Source organism: Alosa sapidissima, chromosome 10 (assembly GCF_018492685.1).
Source record: "Alosa sapidissima isolate fAloSap1 chromosome 10, fAloSap1.pri, whole genome shotgun sequence".
NCBI lineage: Eukaryota > Metazoa > Chordata > Actinopteri > Clupeiformes > Clupeidae > Alosa > Alosa sapidissima.
This window is the reverse complement of record NC_055966.1, coordinates 9088344-9107643: the sequence shown is the minus strand read 5'-3', so window position 1 is coordinate 9107643 and position 19300 is coordinate 9088344. Positions and strand designations below refer to the sequence as shown.

At 43.2% G+C, this 19300-nt stretch overlaps 1 protein-coding gene across 1 annotated transcript in view; it reads left to right on the top strand.

Annotated features, from left to right (window-relative positions):
* syngap1b (synaptic Ras GTPase activating protein 1b) overlaps positions 1-19300 on the top strand; it is a 95573-nt gene that overhangs the window by 28233 nt on the left and 48040 nt on the right. Inside the window, 1 exon segment of the mRNA XM_042107704.1 lies at positions 2814-2919. Within this exon segment, the coding sequence (XP_041963638.1) occupies positions 2814-2919 (106 nt within the window).

Here is a 19300-nt window from a genome sequence, read left to right as displayed (position 1 = left end):
TCTTCTCCTCTTCCTCTGTGTCTCTCGTTTGCACTTTGATCTTCAGTATATTCCATTTTAATTTAGCGTTCTGTTGTGGTGGCTCAAAATAGGGAATCGTCAACATGTCCAGTCCTGCAGAGATTCTTATTTAGATGATGCCAGCATTCCCTAGTCCAGAAAGTGTGGTCTCGTGGGAGAAACACATTAGCTTGATAGCACAGATACGGACTAGGCCACCACCGAACACTGATTTTCCCAGCCCAGCAGAAATAATGTCTCAAATACTTCAGAAATCTGAACCCCCAACCCCAACGCCGCAGTGGTCCCGTTTTGTGTTTAATCCCGTAGTGGTCTCATACACGTGTTTATAGAGTTAATCATTTATGGTTGATGAGAGTTGGATCGTCTGGCAAAAGTATGAGTGGGTCATGAAAAATGAATGTGTTGTGGCGTGAGACTTTTGTTGTGGATAATCAGTCAAATGAGAGGCCCAGGGAGTCAAAGAAGGAACAGGGGCTGAGCCCAGTGTCCTGTTACTCATGAAGGATTTATCGCTTACAAAATGCATTTTTTATCCAGGATCTCACTGTGTGTGTGTGTGTGTGTGTGTGTGTGTGTGTGTGTGTGTGTGTTTGTGTGCGGGCAGAGAATGTTCGTTTTTAGTCATTCAGTCAAACTCTGTCTTGTTACGTCGAAATGGTGACAGCCCCCGCTCTCGCATATTATCAGCAAATCTGATTGTATCCTCATGACAAATTAACCACCCAGTTCATGAAATAGCAAATCAAATCCTTCAAGCAGATCCTGCAAACAAGCTCTAACAGCTACCACTCCCCCCACCCCACACACACACACACACACACACACACACACACACACACACACACACACACACACTGACACACTGACACACACACACAGACACACACACACACAGACACACACTGACACACACACACACACACACACACACACACACACACACACACACACACAGACACGCCTCTGTTCTCCAGCTCAGTATTGCGCTGCTCCTCTGGCACACAGCAGAGCTCATCCCAGGCGGGGCTGAGAGGCGACGTGGCGCGCTCGCCGATATGAGATCATATCCTCGGTTTTCCCCGTTTAGCGGCCTCGCAGCGGGTGATTTAGTGAGCGGCGCTGATGTGTGACTCGCAGGTCCCCTGCGGGTGTGTGTGTGTGGGAGAGAGAGAGTGTGCGTGTGTGTGTGTGTGTGTGTGTGAGTGTGTGTGTATGAGAGAGCATGCCTGAGTTTGTGTGTGTGTGTGAGTGAGTGTATGTGTGTTAGTGAGTGTGTGTGTGTGTGTGTGTGCGTGTGTGTGTGTGTGTGTGTGTGCGTGTGTGTGTGTGTGTGTGTGTGGGCTCTGCCGGGGAGTGACACTGACAGCGAGCGCTCCGGCGGGACCCAGCATTTGACCCACCGCCACCCCATACATTTATCACCTGGGCCTGCAGGTAATATGCTATTCTCCTGCACTACACTACACACACTCACGTACTACACTACACACACTCACAAACACACACACACACAGACACTTGCACCCAGGAGAGAACTAGTGCCTCCTCCATCAGATATTGTCCCAGAAAACAGAGAATGCCTACGCACCCCCTCTGTGTCCACCTCATTTTCTTCCTCCGTATCATCTGGCCCGCACAGTTATTAAAGATCTCAGAGTTACAGTAGGAGAGATCGCCGCACGTACTTTTACATCTGAATAGCCTGGCCAGCGTGGCTAACATGTCCACTCACACAGACAATGGCCTGGACGTGTAATGTGCCTCTTTACTCTTGTATTTTGCCTGGTAGTGTTATGTACAAAGTGACTGTGGGCTGTTTTTGTCCATTTTTATTTTTATTTTATTTTTTATTTTCCATTTTAATCCATTTTGGCTTTTTTAAAAAAAATATATATATATATTGTCTCTTTGAATATCTGTGGAAGAGCATTAAAGTTGCTTTTCCTTCCCCTACACGGACCTCTTGTATGCCCACCCATGCATGCACAAAAGCTTCATTTGAAACGATGGATGAAATATGAACGAAATGACGATGGATGAAATATGAATGAAATGACGAAAAGATATGTTTGTTTTATGAGGACTCTTTGATGTGTACTTGGATTCCTGACTGCGTGTCCCAGGGGGAGTGGGGTTGCATCTCCTGGAGAAGATCCCCTGCACCACAGCTTGGGCCACTGGGCTTACTGTACATCAATACCAGGAGATCAGCACCTTGCCTTGCAGTGCACTGTGTTGTATTGGTCATGTGCCTTTTGGGAAGCTCTGTTGGGGATTGACCCTCTCTTTTTCCCTTCATGCCTCTGTCTTTCTCTCACTCCCTGCATCACATTCTTTCTTTCTCTTACTCTGTCGTTTATGTGGTCTCTCTATCTGCCTTTTTCACTCTCCTGATGCTTTCTATTACTCATTACCTCTCTTTATCTCCCATCTCTCTCTCTCTCTCTCTCTCTTTCTTTCTCTCTCTCTCCCTCTAATGGTTGAATAAATGGGTTTTAAAAGTCACTCCCCATTTCTCTCTCTCTCTCTCTCTCTCTCTCTCTCTTTCTCTCTCTCTCACTCTAATAAAGGGGGTTGAAAAGTCAAAGTCTCTCTCTCCCTCTCTCTCACTCTAATGGTTGAATAAAGGGGTTTTAAAAGTCTCTCTCTCCCTCTCTCTCTCTCTCTCACTCTAATGGTTGAATAAAGGGGTTTTAAAAGTCTCTCTCTCCCTCTCTCTCTCTCTCTCACTCTAATGGTTGAATAAAGGGGTTTTAAAAGTCTCTCTCTCTCTCTCTCTCTCTATGCAGGTACACCCCTTGCTGATGCGCGAGCGGCGCTCAGAGTCTCACAGGAACAAGCTGCTGCGCAGGACAGTCAGTGTTCCTGTTGAGGGAAGGCACCATCCAGAGATGGGTGAGTCTGCTCCTGCTACACAGACACACACACACACACACACACACACAGACACACACACACACACACATACACAGACATACACACAGGTTTACCCCACCTGGGATTTTTATGAGCTGTTCAGTGTTCTTGGTACATGTAGCTTTAACGCTGAACCAGCTGTTCCAATTGACAGGACATGGAGCCTGTTTTAAAATTGCTGAGTAAAACTGAATAATGGTCAGTGCCATGACACAAAACCACACACCATGTACGCACATGGAAAAGCCTGACATACATCCACTCAGAACCATATGCACATATGCACTGAGACCCCTTAGGATGCTGTGAATATTGAAGGAATCAATCTCCACTGAGAATTGGCTCAATTAGCTGATTAACAGTGACAGGTTGGCCTGTGCTCCTGCCAGGCTCGCCGATGTATGGATACATTCTATGGGGACCACGGCAACACACTGACCCACTTTGTTGTGTGGTTCAGATCCGAAATGTAACAAGTCAGTGTTTGCCTGCGAGCCAACTGTTCCATTTTAACATTTTTTTTTTTTTTAAAGAAGAAAATTATGCATAATGAAGATTCCACAGTTGCTGTAAAGCATGAAGTAAGAAATGGAGGCTCTGCCATGTGCAGTATAGAGCCACTCCTGCTCAAGCGTGGCCAGAATAGATGTACACACACACAGTTACACAGCATTTATCCGCAGGTTGAGGGCAGTGTTTGTTTTGACAAGTGCACCCTTTTAAACACAAGTAGTGTGTCTATCTGTCATTCCCCCACTCTGTGTGCTGAGGGTAAAGAAACATGTCAACTTTATGAGAAGTGAGCTCATTTGCCCTCAACCCCTGATAGATAAGAGGACACATACCTTTCTCTTGGCATTTTCATTTAAATGGACTGATTGCTGGGATAATATATGCTAATGAAGCTGTATTTATCAAAGCAGAATAGTAGCAGGAATATGAAATATACTGTGGCCATTTGGGCACCCTATTGAACTCTCTGCTCCAAAAAGGCGCCATGAAAGGACTTGATGACAAACAAAATCTATCCATATCTGCAATAATGCATTACCACTGAAAATATGACCTCCATGATTTGTACAAAGAGATACAGTACACAGTATTTGCCTCTTGAGTACAAGAACCTGGGAAAAAGCAATCAACATGTAATTTCAGCATTAATCTTGATAAATACCAGCAATTTATTTCCCACATTATTTTATGCAAATGTGTTACATGAAAAGTGTTTTATGATTTGTAGTGGGCTGAGACAACGCCAGACAACAGACATTTCACTTCATAAGTCAGAATGATAGCAATGTATTTTAATAGTTGTAATGCAGTCTCAGCTTAAAGAATATTCTATAGAAGACTAGAAAATATAAATGTTAATGTGTAAAATATTTACATGGTATGTGTGTACCTTATTTGGTATAGATACACAAGAAGTCGCAGTAGTGATGAATTGTAGTTGTACAATAAGAAATGTATTATAACATCATTGCTGCTGAGTTTGAGTTATAGACAGAGAAGATCTCCATAGTGCTTGTGACGCTTCTCTGTCTATTTTGTCTATTTTAACGGTTACATACTGAAAACTCAAACTCAAACTCAGCAGCAATTATACCATATTATAATACATTTTCTTATTGTACAACTTCAATAACAATTTATAGGAATTTATATGAAATTTGATAATTGCTTAAAGGACAGGCAGAAAACTAGAAAACGTACATACAGTAGCAAGCAAAGGAAGCATCAAAATCTGAGTAAGCCTACGCATTATGAAAACTGTTCATATGTGAAAACATGCAGTGAGAAGAAGGCGAGCTAGTCATGCAAATTCAGATCATTCACATCAATCACTGTAGCATCTGTTCTGATGCTCTGCGATTTCAGAGGCAAATCACTTCTGTAACTGGTCCAGTACTAGTGATACTGGAGCCCCTCAACACTGTTGAGCGCTTATGGTCAAATGGAATTCCACATTGGCGGTATAATAGAGACATGTAACTTTTTTAGACCCCCCCCCCCCCCCCTCCCCCCAGCCCATTCCTGTAGGAACAAACTAATCACTTAAATATTAATTTGTCAGAGAGGCATTTTGGATTCCTTACAGTATGGGAGCTCCTGTAAAAAAAACTGCTCTATAATCTGCAGTCTTCCACTGACGTGAAGCAAGTGATCCTAGGGCTGCATAGCATCTTAAATTATTGAATTTGACCAGGGCACCACTTTTTTTTGTGTGTGTTTGTGTGTGTCTGGGTTGTTATTGAGGAATGTCTTGGCGCAAAATCACTCATGTAAATAAGACATGACAACGCATTGTTCCACACGTTTCTTCACAAGCACTACTACTTGTTATAAGTCTGACAACAACTTCATATTCTGTCCGTGGTATGTATTTCACATGCCCAGAGAACAACTGTCTGTTTGTTGCTCTGCCACAAAATATTCCACCTTGAGATGAGGGAGAATTCCTGTCTCAGAGGAATGACTTTTTTTTTTTTTGACAGAATTGTAAATGTATGAGTGTGAGCTCGTCCTTTTCTTAAAAGATAACAGCATTTCGCTGAGTCATCACGATGACTTGGCGTGGAAGAACAGGTTGAATGCAGATTGAGGTCTTCGCCAGCGGCCCAGCACTTGCGCTAGATCTGGACGAAGACACTAAATTTCCATTAGCTCTGCTTCGAAGCCAACATCTCAATAGCGAGAGCTTGAACTGTTCCGAAAGGGATGTCTGGTTCAGTATTCACAGTAGCCTTCAACAACGGCAAAATAATTCTTAAATGCAAGCACAAAATTATCAATCAGACAAGAATACCAATTAATTCTTTGCCTCTGAAATGTATTTATTGGCGTAATCATAATATAGCATGTTTGATTAATTTATGTGTGTGATTAGTGTTTTGTGAATTTTCATTTGACTTTGCGCTTGATGGAAAGGCACAGGAATTAATTACCTGCTCTCTGGGGAGAGGAGAAGGCATGTGGCACAAGGGCTGAGACACACTGCCATCTTCTAGTCATTACAGATATGAATTATATTTACTGCCACTGTAATAAGGCCCATTTGTTATGCTTTTGTTTTGTCATCACTATTGAAGGGGGCAGGATTGTCTTCTGCAGCGGAATTGAATTAAAATTTCCATGAACAGCCCCCACCATTTTCTATGGAGTTTCACGACACTGCGGTGCAAATTTGAGACCTGCTAGATGGTGGAAAAGCGGTACATGGAATGAATAATGAGCAGTGAAAAATAAATAGTTTAACTGAAATGCATTGACTAGCATGTGTTGAGGGGAGTCATTCTCATGCTAGTCAGGCTAGTGGTACAAATCTCCAGAGATAGCTACCCCCTCTTCTCTCTGTGAAGACAACGCCACTTTAGACACACACACAGACACTCACTCTCTCTCTCTCACACACACACACCCTCGTAGTGGCAGCTATGTCACGACTGAAGGAACTTGCATGTCACGCTGACGTCCAGGCAATAGCTTTAGATGAAACGCCATCACTTCCTGTCTCCTCCTCCTCCTCATTTCCTCTGAGTTGAGATACTGTAGACCTCCGGCTGTGGCGTCACAAGCTCCATGATCCTTGGGAAGTCGTGTCTCTGGATCATTGTTTCCCGCGTTGTGTTGGCTCACGAGGGCCTCTGTGGCTCAGCGAAGGAGAGCACCCAGCAGCAGCTTAGGACTGTGACAAATCCCATGTGTGTAATTGCTGGAGTCATAGAGGGCACCATTAGAGAGAGGCAGAAAGATAGAGAGAGAGAGAGAGAGAGAGATGGAGGGAGAGAGAGAAAGAGAGATAGAGGGAGAGAGAAAAGAGAGTGGGCTTACCTGTCCCTCCATTTCCACACGATGAATGTGCATTAATGACTTCATCGGCCATGTTTGTTTTGATCCAGCCGTTACATAACTATGAATATCAATCAGCTTTTTTCAAAGGCAGACCTATCACCGCAAAAAAAGGGCTTTTGGTTTGTGTTTGCTCTCCTGAGGGAGAGAACCTCGCGGAAAGAAATCTGGCTGCTTTTCTTCCCTGAAAAGCTGGCCACTGTGAGATGTCTATCACTACCTGGGGTATTATGCAAGTTAAAATTTGGGATGGGCACAATTAGGCTGTGTGTGTGTGCGGGTGGGTGGTTAGGGTTGTACAACTTTTACATTACATTACATTACATTACATTTGGCTGACGCTTTTTTAGCCAAAGCGACTAACAACATGGTAAACAGTTTAAGTTTTAGAGCAATTCTCAACAATTTTAGGACAATTTAAAAAACATTAGAGTACAGTAAAAATAAGTGCATCAGTGAGTGCTGTTTTTAACAGTTACGTGTCAGTTTAAGACGGCTGGTGAGTGCTAGGATCAGCAAGACTTGTTGTAAGTGTTGCTATGAGAGGAGATGTTCTCTAAAGAGCTGGGTCTTCAGAAGTTTTTTTAAAATGGAGAGGGATGTCCCTGCCCTTGTAGGAACTGGCAGTGTGTTCCACCAACGAGGAACAACAGATGAGAAAAGTTTGGATTGGCCTGAGCGTACTGGTGGTAGAGCTAGACGTCGTTCGTCTGAGGAGCGCAGCGGTCTGGAGGTAGCGTATGTCTGTATGAGGGCATTCAAGTAGGTGGGAGCAGAACCAGAGACTACTTTGTAGGCAAGCGTGGGCTTTTTTGTTTTGTTTTTGGGCGTTTTTACCTTTATTGCGATAGGACAGTGAAGAGATTGACAGAAGGTGAGTGGGAGAGAGAGATGGGGTGGGAATGGGAGAGAGAGATGAGGTGGGAATGGGAGAGAGAGATGGGGTGGGAATGGGAGAGAGAGAGAGATGGGGTGGGAATGGGAAATCGGGCACTTGGACCCCAATGTGGTATGGACGTGCCCCCCCCTCAACATTTTGTAATTTATCTTAAATTTGTCAGATTCTCCCAGGTTTTGGGAGAAGCACCTTGATTCAATGAGCACAACACCACTGATGTCTGGACGGCATGGCTCCATGATGGATGAAGGATATCTCACAAGCATTTTTGAAATAATAACAACTAGTGCCGTGCCCGTTCAAAACATGCTATTCTTGTAGAAAATCCTGTAAAAGTAGGATGATGGGGATAACGGCCGCTGAGGTGTCCTGTGATACGTAATTAATGGACGAGGACGAGGGGCAAAGAACTCCCCGACGCGCAGCTTCCGCCTGAGGATAGGCTAATTTAAGAATATTTATATTCATATTTTTTACATATCAAAATGATACAGGCCTAACAGCTTTTCTGAGTTAAAGGAAAACTCCGGAATTGAAGTTTGTTTATTTAAAGCCCAAAGACAGTCCAAAGTAGGCTATTCGATGTATCAGTTTATGAACACAGAATTGTTAGGTCGTTTTGAATAGCTACTACATACCCGTCTGGGATGGTGTGTTGTTGCAAAATCCGTTCGAGAGATATGTGAATAGAAGACAAACACACAAACAGACGTTCCTGTCATTAATAGATAGAAGATAGATAATAAAAATAGCTGTCATTGCATTGCGTTGTGTCTGCTAAAGAAGCCCACAGTGCTTTGCTGACCTTGAGCCGTACTACTGGCAGCCTCACTATTGCAGTGCCCCTAGGGTGTTAGTTAAAAGAGAAAGGCAAATAGGTAAATAACACACTTTCGATAGTCACCTCCTGTGATTTCTTTTCTCTTTTCGAGATGCTCGGGGTAATGAAAAATTGATGGGTCCTAAAACAAACAGGTTTAGTCCTATTTTTGTCCAGGATGGCATACTGTATTGTCATCTGTTGGCAGCTCCCTCAATTCAAATAGACTTTCTTTAGAAAAAAAAAAAACATGATCTCAACACATGGTAAGTCATAGAATGAAGTGAAGACCACGTTGGGTAGAATTGAAAGTTGGAACGTTTATCAGAGGTAATTCTTCCCACGTCTCACGGTAAGTGGGAGCATTGGCAATGCCCTTGCCTTCTCCATGATGTGTAGGCATGTATGGGGATTGTTTGATGATCTCCTCTGACAGATGTGCTTGGATCTTACACATGCACTTGTCCAAGCACACAGGGATTCAAACCTCAGATGGGAATGCTGATGTGCATACCGCAGTAAAAAATCTCCCAACTAAATCTCCTTTGGTTCAAAAGAAACTGCACTGTACATGATCTCTAATATGGATGCTCGTCCATAGCATACCTCAAGTTTATTATTTAGGGAAAGGATGCTTTGGAAGGACATCAGCTAGCACTTTTCATTCCCAACAGAATACCTTTAGATTGTGCTTCGATAATCCAGCCCTGCGTGCATTGAATTACCTCCAGCAGTACCAGAGTCGGTGGACTGCGGGGGCCCGATGCCAGGCAATATCAGCTAACTCTTTATATAAGTATCTCCCATCGATTTCATTCTCCCAGTTTGCCACTCCAGGCCGCCGTGAGCGGCTCCTCAGATTGAATATTTGCACAGAGGCAGTGCCACAGCTCCAGTGGTGTGTATCCATGGAGAGGAGAGGAGGAGGAGGAGAGAGGGGGAGGAGGAGGAGAGGAAGTGTTGTCAGGCTGCGTAACGCTCAGTGCTTTGCGCCTGGCGCTCGTTCGCTGTTCGCTGGGTGTCTGGCGAATGAGGGCTTGCTGTGCGGCTGTGGAGGAAGCGCGAGAAAAATGTCCTTGTTGCAGCAAGATGATGAGAAAAGGGGGGCTGTGAAGTGTGCTTTAAGAGATCTCGTCTGAGGTAGCCTGGAATGTGTGTGTGTGTGTGTGTGTGTGTGTGAGAGAGAGTTATGTCAGCCATACAGTTCAGGAGTATGCAATGATATGTGTTGAATTGAAAACATGCGTATGCATATTTGATGTGGCCTGTTTGAAATGTGCATGTGACATCACACAGGTGTGTACAGCAGTATTTTGTGTGTATGTGTATTTCAAATATAAAGACAGTATGTAGTACATGTACAGTGGAATAGGCAACACACAATACTGGTGATGAGGGATGGGATAAATGCACGACTCTCTTACTCAGCAATAGACCACACAGGCATGAGACAGCTTGCCAATCCAGTTAACCTTCATGACAAGGAGGACACAAACATTCTGTGCTGGTGTGCGTGATCACTGTCTGTGTTTGTGGTCTTTCTGCATTAGTGTTTACAGTTGGCATGTATCAGTGCCAAGGAGGCGTTACTGTATGAAGCAGGTGTGTGCATGTATGCATGCATGCAGTGTGTGTGTGTGTGTGTGTGTGTGCAGGCATGCGTGTGTGTGTGTTGACACGTGCGGACGCGTGCCAGTGCCAGACTCTCCGCTTGCTCCGCAACCCTTGGCACGATGCCGGGCCAGGTGGCTCTGTGCACGCTTCAAATGTGTCCTCATTTCGGTTGCATCTTTCACTCGTGCTAAAACTGTAACTGACTGCCGAGAGTCTGCCTCCTTCTCCCACTGCCCCACAGTATCCCCTTCATGTCAGCTTTAACAGCTAAATATAAGTAAACAAATTATTATACTGATTATATTTCAGTCTTAAGCACTCACATCTTGTCCTGGTTGACCATTGTCGGCTGATTTGGCACACGGGTTGTTTTTTACTTCTCCTTTTGAATGTGGCGTTTGAAAGCGTTAAGCCTCATTGTTGTGGCTCAGAGGGGCCTGTTTGTGAGTGCTGAGGATGACCTCATCCGTCTGTGTCCCTCTTGCCTTCCCCACTTTTGTGTCCCTCTTCCGCTGCCTCTCCTCGCAGCGTCCAGTATGTCTCTATCACCTCATCTCTCATTACACGTCGCTAATCCTGTGTCCTGCTGGGCCCTTGTAATAAGCTAGAGAATAGGAGTGGCTCTGGTGTGGAAAAGTGCTGCCATGTTGTGATCTCCCCGTAAGCTTATTAAACCTGCACAGCCAAACCTGCGTGGATTACTTTTACTCCCCCAACACAATGCGTCTCTCTCTCTCTCTCTTTTTCTCTCTTTCTCTCTCTCTCTCTCTCTCTCTCTCTCTCTCTCTGGACGTGGTGAGAGGCTATCTCAGGTAGCACGCTGCCTTCGGCGCATATGTCCCAAAGCGTACATTTGAATGTCAGCCGAGTTTTGATGCCACAGTGGCCCAGCGTGAATGCTAAAACAAACCAAAATAAAAAAAAACCTTGGGCCATGCGAGCATGCACGACGTAGCCAAGGAGCGGCTAATTTTTTGGGATTTCGGCAATCAAACCGGCGGAGAGTGGGAGGTAATGATGTGGGCCTGTGAACCCATCAGCCCCAGGACGTTCTGGTGCACGGTCAAGAATTTATTCTGGTCATTTTCGGGGGCCGCACATTTGCTCTCCAAAGTGATGTGATCTGGGATGCCATTCAAGGTCGCGTATCTAAAGCCCAGCAGATCCAGGCTCTTGGAGAGACCGAAGGCTATTGTGAAGACCAGGGGCTCTCCAGCTAATGTAGCTCTTGAGATATAAATACATAGTGTACCAACAATCCGATATGACATTCTTGACAGTGATTGCCGAGAGGTCCTTCGCTGTCTGAACATGTCAATTTTGGGTTTTTATTTAGATGGACATTTATGGAATATGGTGTGGGTAACCATATATAGAATATGTTGTGTGTTTTTGTCATCGATGATCATGTGGTTGGATACACTGGTCTGGGCTCAGAGATGGACCATCATGTCCAGTGGTACCTAAAAGCAGACTACACCTTCAGCAGAGCAGGATGGAGGAGTTTATTTCCTGTATAAGCAATGAAATGCAGGCAGCGGAGGATAAGGAGCATGAGCACCTTTGGCCCTTGGCCACTGAGTTGGCTTATTATCATTGTCTTGCAAACGTTGGAAGCTTTCAAGGGGAAAATAAGACAAGGGAGGTGAGAAAAGAGGACAAAGTAATGCTCATGTGTGGAAGTGGAGGACAAAGTAATGCTCATGTGTGGAAGTGGGTATTTGTCGGGCAGGGGGGATATGAGGATTGGCCATTCTCTGGAACTTTAGCTTGAGAAAAAGAAACTTGATCATAGTAGTCTTGAGGGATGAGATGCCTGAAATGTCTGAAGACAACTCATCTAAATGATATTGAATTGTTGTAAAAACAACAGCACAAGATGGATGGATAACTTCCTTATTATAAAATCCCCCCCCAAAAAATCAAAAAATCCTTATTGCTTTTCTAAAACTGTTACTATAAATACCTCACAAAGTTTCATAAAGTAAAGGCACAGCAACTAGAAATATAACGAGTTACCCCTAGATAATCATTCTTCCGCCAAGAAATATATTTCCTCTATCTGAATGGTTGCCAAGCAACGTCGAGACGCAGCTACTTTAACTTTTGTATCAAGTTATGGTAGCGCAGTAATATGGAACGAAATGAGACCAAGGTGTATGTTTATGCTGCCTTTTACAACGGCATCGAACGTGATTGAGCCAATCACAATCAAGGACTGGAACTATCAGTTTTAGAAAGCAGAAGTATAAGAGTGTACAACAGTTTCTAACCAACATTTAAACTAAACAATCACATTGTGGTCTACAGACGTACCGTTGGCTGCTATCCAGTATTTTAATGTAATATGTAACCCCTTTGCAAGACAATCAATATAGTTGTTCCTGCCGAGACCGCTTCAGTATTGAGTCTTAGAAAAAGAACGTTTATTTTTTGTTCCACACTTTTTAATAGTATATAGCCCTAGATGATCCTGCCCTATAACACAATAGTTAATTGGCTTGATGTAGGACTTTTCTGTATTGTTTGTGACCGATGATGACTTACTGAATCTACTGACATGACTGATGGGTTTATGTGGAACTGTGTTTGTTTTCATTCCGGTTTCATAAAGTGTTGTTATGCAACATTTAATTGAACTGTTTAATGTCATATTCATGAAGAGGAAGAGAGAGAGACACACACAGACAGAGAGAAAGAAGAAGAAAGAGAGCGAGAGAGAAGGAGAAAGGGGGGGGGTATAAGCTTTTAGTGAGAGGAAGGGATGAAAATGCAGATACTGCTAGCCTACGTATGAGTAATGAAAAAATTCAGGGAGTAAAAGACAGAACAAGCACAAAAAGCAGAGGTTAAGATGCACATATCGCTTGGTAACCATAGAAATAATTATAGAGTAGATGCAGACTCCGGGAGAAAAGAGATTTATACTCCAGAGGGGGAAGCAGTTCAAGAAGAACGCAACTTTGAACGCAACTGTATGTGCTAAAATCAACTAGCAAAATTTAAGATTATTTGGACTGATTTAGTGTGTGTGCGTGTGTGTGTGTGTGTGTGTGTATGTGTATGTGTATGTGTGTGTGTGTGTGTGTGTGTGTGTGTGTGTGTGTGTGTGTGTGTGTGTGTGTGTGTGTGTGTGCTGGTATACAAATTGCTTTTGCTGAAACTACCATTGAACAACTTGTTTTATTTAAAAATAATAAGGCATTTTTTAACTGTGAAGTAAATTTTCCTTGTACAGGTGCATCTCAGAAAATGTATAAGAATATCATGGAAAAGTCCATTGCCCTGCCCAGACTGAAAGATTAAAGGCCCAGGAAACCATTGCCGGTATTTTGACTTAATTAGCTGATTAGAGCTCATCTCAGGTTGAGAGTTCCATACAATATTTTGAGATTGTAATATTTTGAGATTCTAGAGTTTTGATTTCCATTTGCTGTAAAGCGTAATTACCAAGATTACAATAATGAAGATTTAAAAAAGGCTTGACATATTTCACTTCATGTATTGAATCTAAAGTTTCAGTTTTTCAAATAAATTACAGGAAAAAATGAACTTTTCCATAATATTCACATTGCACCTGTGCATGATGATGTCACATGAGTGTATACAATTATTTCTGTTTATTTCTGTACAACAGCATGACAGTTTCAAGATTTCTCAAAGATCAATTGTAAGAGAATGATGATTGAATAAGTTACCCTAAATTACTCCGGTGATTACATTCAAATTTATTGCAATTAGTGTTAATTGCACTAAACTTGTCTCCCTCTTGAAATCAACATTACACTCCATTAGAAAATCACAAGACATAGATGAGCATATTTTGGATGAAGAGTAATTCTGTTGTGCATTTTCTCACATTTTCAAGTTGCACTCCAAGATACTAATTAAATGATAATTCTGGTATTTAGCACTTTGAATCCCTTTTCTGGTTTGTTTTGGATGAACTAGAGTGGTGGACACCGAAATTTTGATGATGGGTCCTGTCTCGACTTTCTGACAGCTTAGTTGGCTTAATGGGGAATTGCATTGCAACCAACAAAGTTGCTAACTTAGTTAACAACTATGATTTTGGGAAATGCACCCCAGAATGTGATTCTGGTAGTGCACCATTGGGATGTGATTATGGGGCGTGTTTCAACTGATACAGGGGGAAATGGCTCTGCACACAATTTGATAAACCTAACCAATCAGAGCAACAAAATTGGTGAATCCTGTACTGAAAACAGCCAAAACATCCTTCTTCAGCAAATGAAATGCCTTTCAGCAAATGAAATGCCTTATTCGCTGTGTTCTGTTCGTTTTACAGATGCTATTATTGCTCCTCCCCGTCCTCTAGATGTCCCGTGTGTGTGTGTGTGTGTCTGTGTGTGTTTGTGTGTGTGTGTCCTTAAGAAAGGTCTTGTGTTAACACACAATCTCTGTAAAAGGGAAACACACACCAAGTTATAAAAATATATATATAAAAATACCAGACAATCAACATGCTGTTTCAGGAACCTACTGCTACAATTGTGGACTTTATCTTTAATGGTTGACATTAATTACTGTGATAACATAACATGTCTTAAACAGAGGACTGACTGGTTCTGCTAGAATGATCAATAGTCTCGGAGGAGTGTTTTGGGGTATGCTGCAATGGTAGTTGCAGATATAAATGATACTGTATACTTTAGACAAACTTCAGCTTCAAACTTCAAACAGCGTCACTCCCTCTTTTTCTGTCATTTATCACCCTCTACCTTCATGTCATGTCGCATCAAGAATGCTGGCACAGTGCCAACATCCCCCCAACCACCACTCCCCCTCCTTATATTCCTACACTATGTCCGCCCCATACACATTTACTTACTTGGACCATGGAGGTGTCCAAAGGGACCACCCCTGCTATGTATTTCAGGACCATGGATAGCTACTTCCCTGAGTATGCGTTTCCTTGCTCAGGCTACATGTATATACTCAGGCTAGACAAATCATTCAGATGGGTGTCGCTAATGCCCAAGTGCAGAATATCCAAGGAATAATGGAAGCTGTATCATAGCAATGTTCTGTAGGCTTGTACTGTTTTAAGGTATGTTTGTCGCAGATTAATTTTGACGGTACACAGAGTTGCATGGGCAGGTAGGTTATAAGATAACAAGATAAACATACAAGTCATGTCCACTAGCTACCCAGGTTGTAATTTTAACTTCTGTGAAATGTGTACATCCTTTACAGCATATTGTTTGAAAATGTATTGCCAAGTTACATGTGAGAGCAAGATAGCGGCCATTTTCCAGTGTCAAATATGTTGTTGATGATAGCAAGGCAAGTTTGATGGAACTAGACATCTTCTGAATGTCCCTATAATAAATATTGTTCATGAAAACAATAATACGAACTCAAGGACTCCAAGTAACCATACAATCTTGTTTATACCCAGTGTATCTGGTTCTCCCGCTACCCTGAATGGTGTGGGAATAACACAATGAAATGTCTGTCTATGCCTGCCATGTCGGACTCAGTTGTTGGTTCAAATAAAATCTGCAGTCCAGACTAAAATTGGTCTGCTTTTTCACACATTGGTTCAGGTGAGTTGGCTAACCTATTGTACTTGTTTAAACATTGCCTGTGTTAAATGGATGTGGTTCTGTGTGATTTTGGATGTGGTTTTGTTTGTATGAATGTCTTAAAATCAGACATGGTCCAAAATGGGGAAAAATGTAGTTATTTACTTTTAAGTATATACTGCCAGTTTGTTAATGTCGTATGTGCTGTAAAACTGACATTAAGGTTCCTCATCATGATGATGAGAATGATTACGGTTCTGATATCGATTAGAATGCCAGTGATGCTGACAAGAAGGAAGTGGGAGATTATGAGGATGAACTGGTGACATGTATTCAGCCCAGTTGGCCCCTTGACAAGGACCCATTAGGAGCCGGAGCGGCCTTCCTTTGGCCAGCTGTGTCTCAAATTAGTCGTTTGCAAAGCTCCGGCGTCAGTGGTAGCAATTTTCATTTTAGTGACAACGTTGTGCAGCCCTGCGTAGGGACACAGGGTATCATTTGGAGCATATGCTGTGGTCGAGCTCCGTCAGCCCACCTTCCGCACTGGCAGCGGCGGGGTCTGTGGGCAGGGCCAAGGCATACAGTTGTCATAGAAACATCGCTGCAAGCCGATTGGTCGCCTCTTTAAGTGCATCCTTTGCCAGGAGATCTCCTCACCAGATTAAACTGTCAGCTAATGTGTGTAAAAATGTCATGAAGCTCATTAGTGAGAGGGGCTGATTAGCATAAATACTCTCCTAAAATGTTTATGCGGATACATAAGTGTGCTTTTGTGTGAGCTGGTGTTGTTATCACTGCTGGCATGGCAGCCCAAGTGGAGGACTTGGCTGCTGGTCATTCAAGCGGTTCAAAGCGTGCAAGCTCTGTGGTGCAGTCATATGGTTACGTGTATCCCGCCCACGCAAACGCCTGCATCTGTGAACCCTCTCCTCGTGATGCTTGGAAACCAACTCTACCCAGAGGTTGTTTGTGTGTGTGTGTGTGTGTGTGTATAGGAGACACAGTAAGTGTGTGTGTGTGTATGTAAGAGAGAGAGTGTGTGTGTGTGTGTGTGTGTGTAAAACAGGAGAAAACGAAAGGGAGAGTGGCTGTATACTGTATGTGTAAGAGAGTGGGAGAGAGAGGGAGAGGGAGCGAGAGAGAGAGGGAGAGAGAGCGAGGGAGAGGAGAAAGTGAGTGAGTGAGAGAACTAGACAGAGTGAAATACTGAGTGCATGTGTGTTCGAGAGAGAGAAGAGAGCAAAAGAAAGGGTGTGTGCCTAAGTGCCTGTGTGTGTCTGAGAGAGAGAGGGAGATGAATTGTGAGACAGGGAAGAGAGAGAGAAATAACTGGGAGTAGACTGAAAGGAAGGGGGAGGGATTGGTAGCTGGAGTGAGAGTTCACCCCAGGCTTCACATAAAGTACTTTCAATCACTCTACATCTCATCACTTTCCCCCACCCACCTCCCCTTGTCTGCATCGCTGTCCCTCTCCCGGGTCCGCTACCACAGCGAAAGCGCAAGAGGCGGCAGCAAGAAGGACGGGGTGTAGTATGTGGATGCATATACCTGAACGATACATGCTGGAGAATGTGCAAGACAGCGGGAAAAACGGACCCCAAATATTCAGGACCACTCTAAAGGAGATGTTTATCTAGCAAGGAGTGAAATCCGCGGCGTACGCCATCGTTTCATGCTTTAAGTTAACTTGTAACGTTGCTATCGGCGTGACGCCTGAACTGACGAGTTGAGATGGTGATTACCGTTAGGTTCAGGGTATCAGCATTGATTTCTTCATCTTCTGCAAGAATAGCCTAGGCAGTTCTACCGCCGTGGGAACAGCCGTCGCACGGTCGAGGATTGCTGACTTGAGGATTTATCTGATTTCCGGATTAAACTATCGTTGTACTTTTTATTCAATAGAGACTTGTACTCAGCGTTGGAGCTGTAATTGGCACATAGCCTCGCAAACCAAGATTACTGTGCAGGGGCGCGTGCGCGGCCACATATTCACACAATATCCCAACGCGCGCGCACACACAGACACATACAAACATCTGAGTTAAATATTTTATGATGTGTGTAAGAAAATTTAATATCTTAAATGCTAACGGCTATAGACATTATTTGCGATCTGGACAAAAAGTATTTTCAAGGACAACATTCAGTCAGTGAAAAGAAGAGAAAACAATCTTTCTCCGGCAAACATAAAAAACCTCGACATTTTTAAAGACTATTAACAAGTAAAACATGAGAGAGTCTCGTCTGAGAGGATCATCTGCAGGTTACCGAGGAAACGGCAGCGGTATTGAAAGTCAGCCTGAGGACTGTGAGAGGGTTGGGGGCAAAAGAGGCGAGGAGTGGGAACAGGGAGAGGCCGGGAGTACGGAGCCCTCCGCCGGGCTGCGTGCCGCGGAGCAGCCGCTGCTGCCTGTGCTGGAAAGCCTGGCTGAAGGATGGTGGCAGAATGAACTACACACTCGTCAGGAATTATAACATTCTCTTCTTTTCGGATATCGTGTTGGCGATTTTTGTTAGGGATAATTATTCTGATCTAATGATCATCTAAATCCTTTGAATAATAGTCAAGAAGCTCCTCTTTGTAATATTATACGCTATATATTCTAGAAATATTATACTCAAATATATATCTTAATATCTTAAAACATTGGTTTTACTGAGCACATTAATTTTGGTTGCACAGATGGTTTGGCACATGTAGATCTGAAATTAATTTTCAGTACATTGGATTGTGTATCACTCTGAACTTATATGTATATGACAGAAATCCATCCAAAGAGAAGATGCCCAGACGTTGGGAAATAGATGTAGGGACATAGAAAGACATAGTGCCTATTGATATGAAGCCATTTCTATTACATTGCATATAGACAACAGACACACAAGAGGACGTCTTGGACATCTCTTCCTTACATGAGTATTCAAAGAGAACTGGAATTTTAGGGAAAAGGAAAAAGGGGAGTTTATCACAAGAATACTTGGATACAACAGAAGCTCTCTATCTGCCACCTGGAGGTAGGGACCTATACTCTGCATACTTTTTTGCCCACTTATTTTCCTCAAATTTTCAGGTCATTCAGACACATTTTCATATAAGCAAACTGTGTGGTCATATTTTGGCATAACTTCACTATTTGCCCTTTACTTTAAGAGGTGAAAAGATAATTTAATTTCACTCGCAAGTGCTCTTCTCTGACAGATGAAGGTTCTCTGGGTTAGTTGATCTGCAGTGTGTACCTGTGTGGACGGTGTTCAGATGAGCGTGAATACATGCATGTGGTGAATCAGAGCTTATAGAGTTAGTACAGAGGGATATAGGAGAGATGTGATAGGAAATTGGTTATGAACATCCTTATAGTAGACACTGAGAAAGGATTCCTGGTGGTCTCTTGCTCTGGTCTGACTGTGGTCTGGTCTAGCTGAGAAGTTGAGCAAAAAAAAAAAATCCTGATTGTAAGCAGTCCTCGCTGATTACGTCTTCCATCCAATGAAAAACCTCCACTGTTCACACCCACCAGGGTATCCTTGGATTGGCTGTAAACTTTCCTCTGTTGAGCGTATTCCCAGGGTTGTGTTATGTAATAGCAGGTCTAGCAGTGGTCGTGGTTGCATTTTATTCCGGAACTGCCT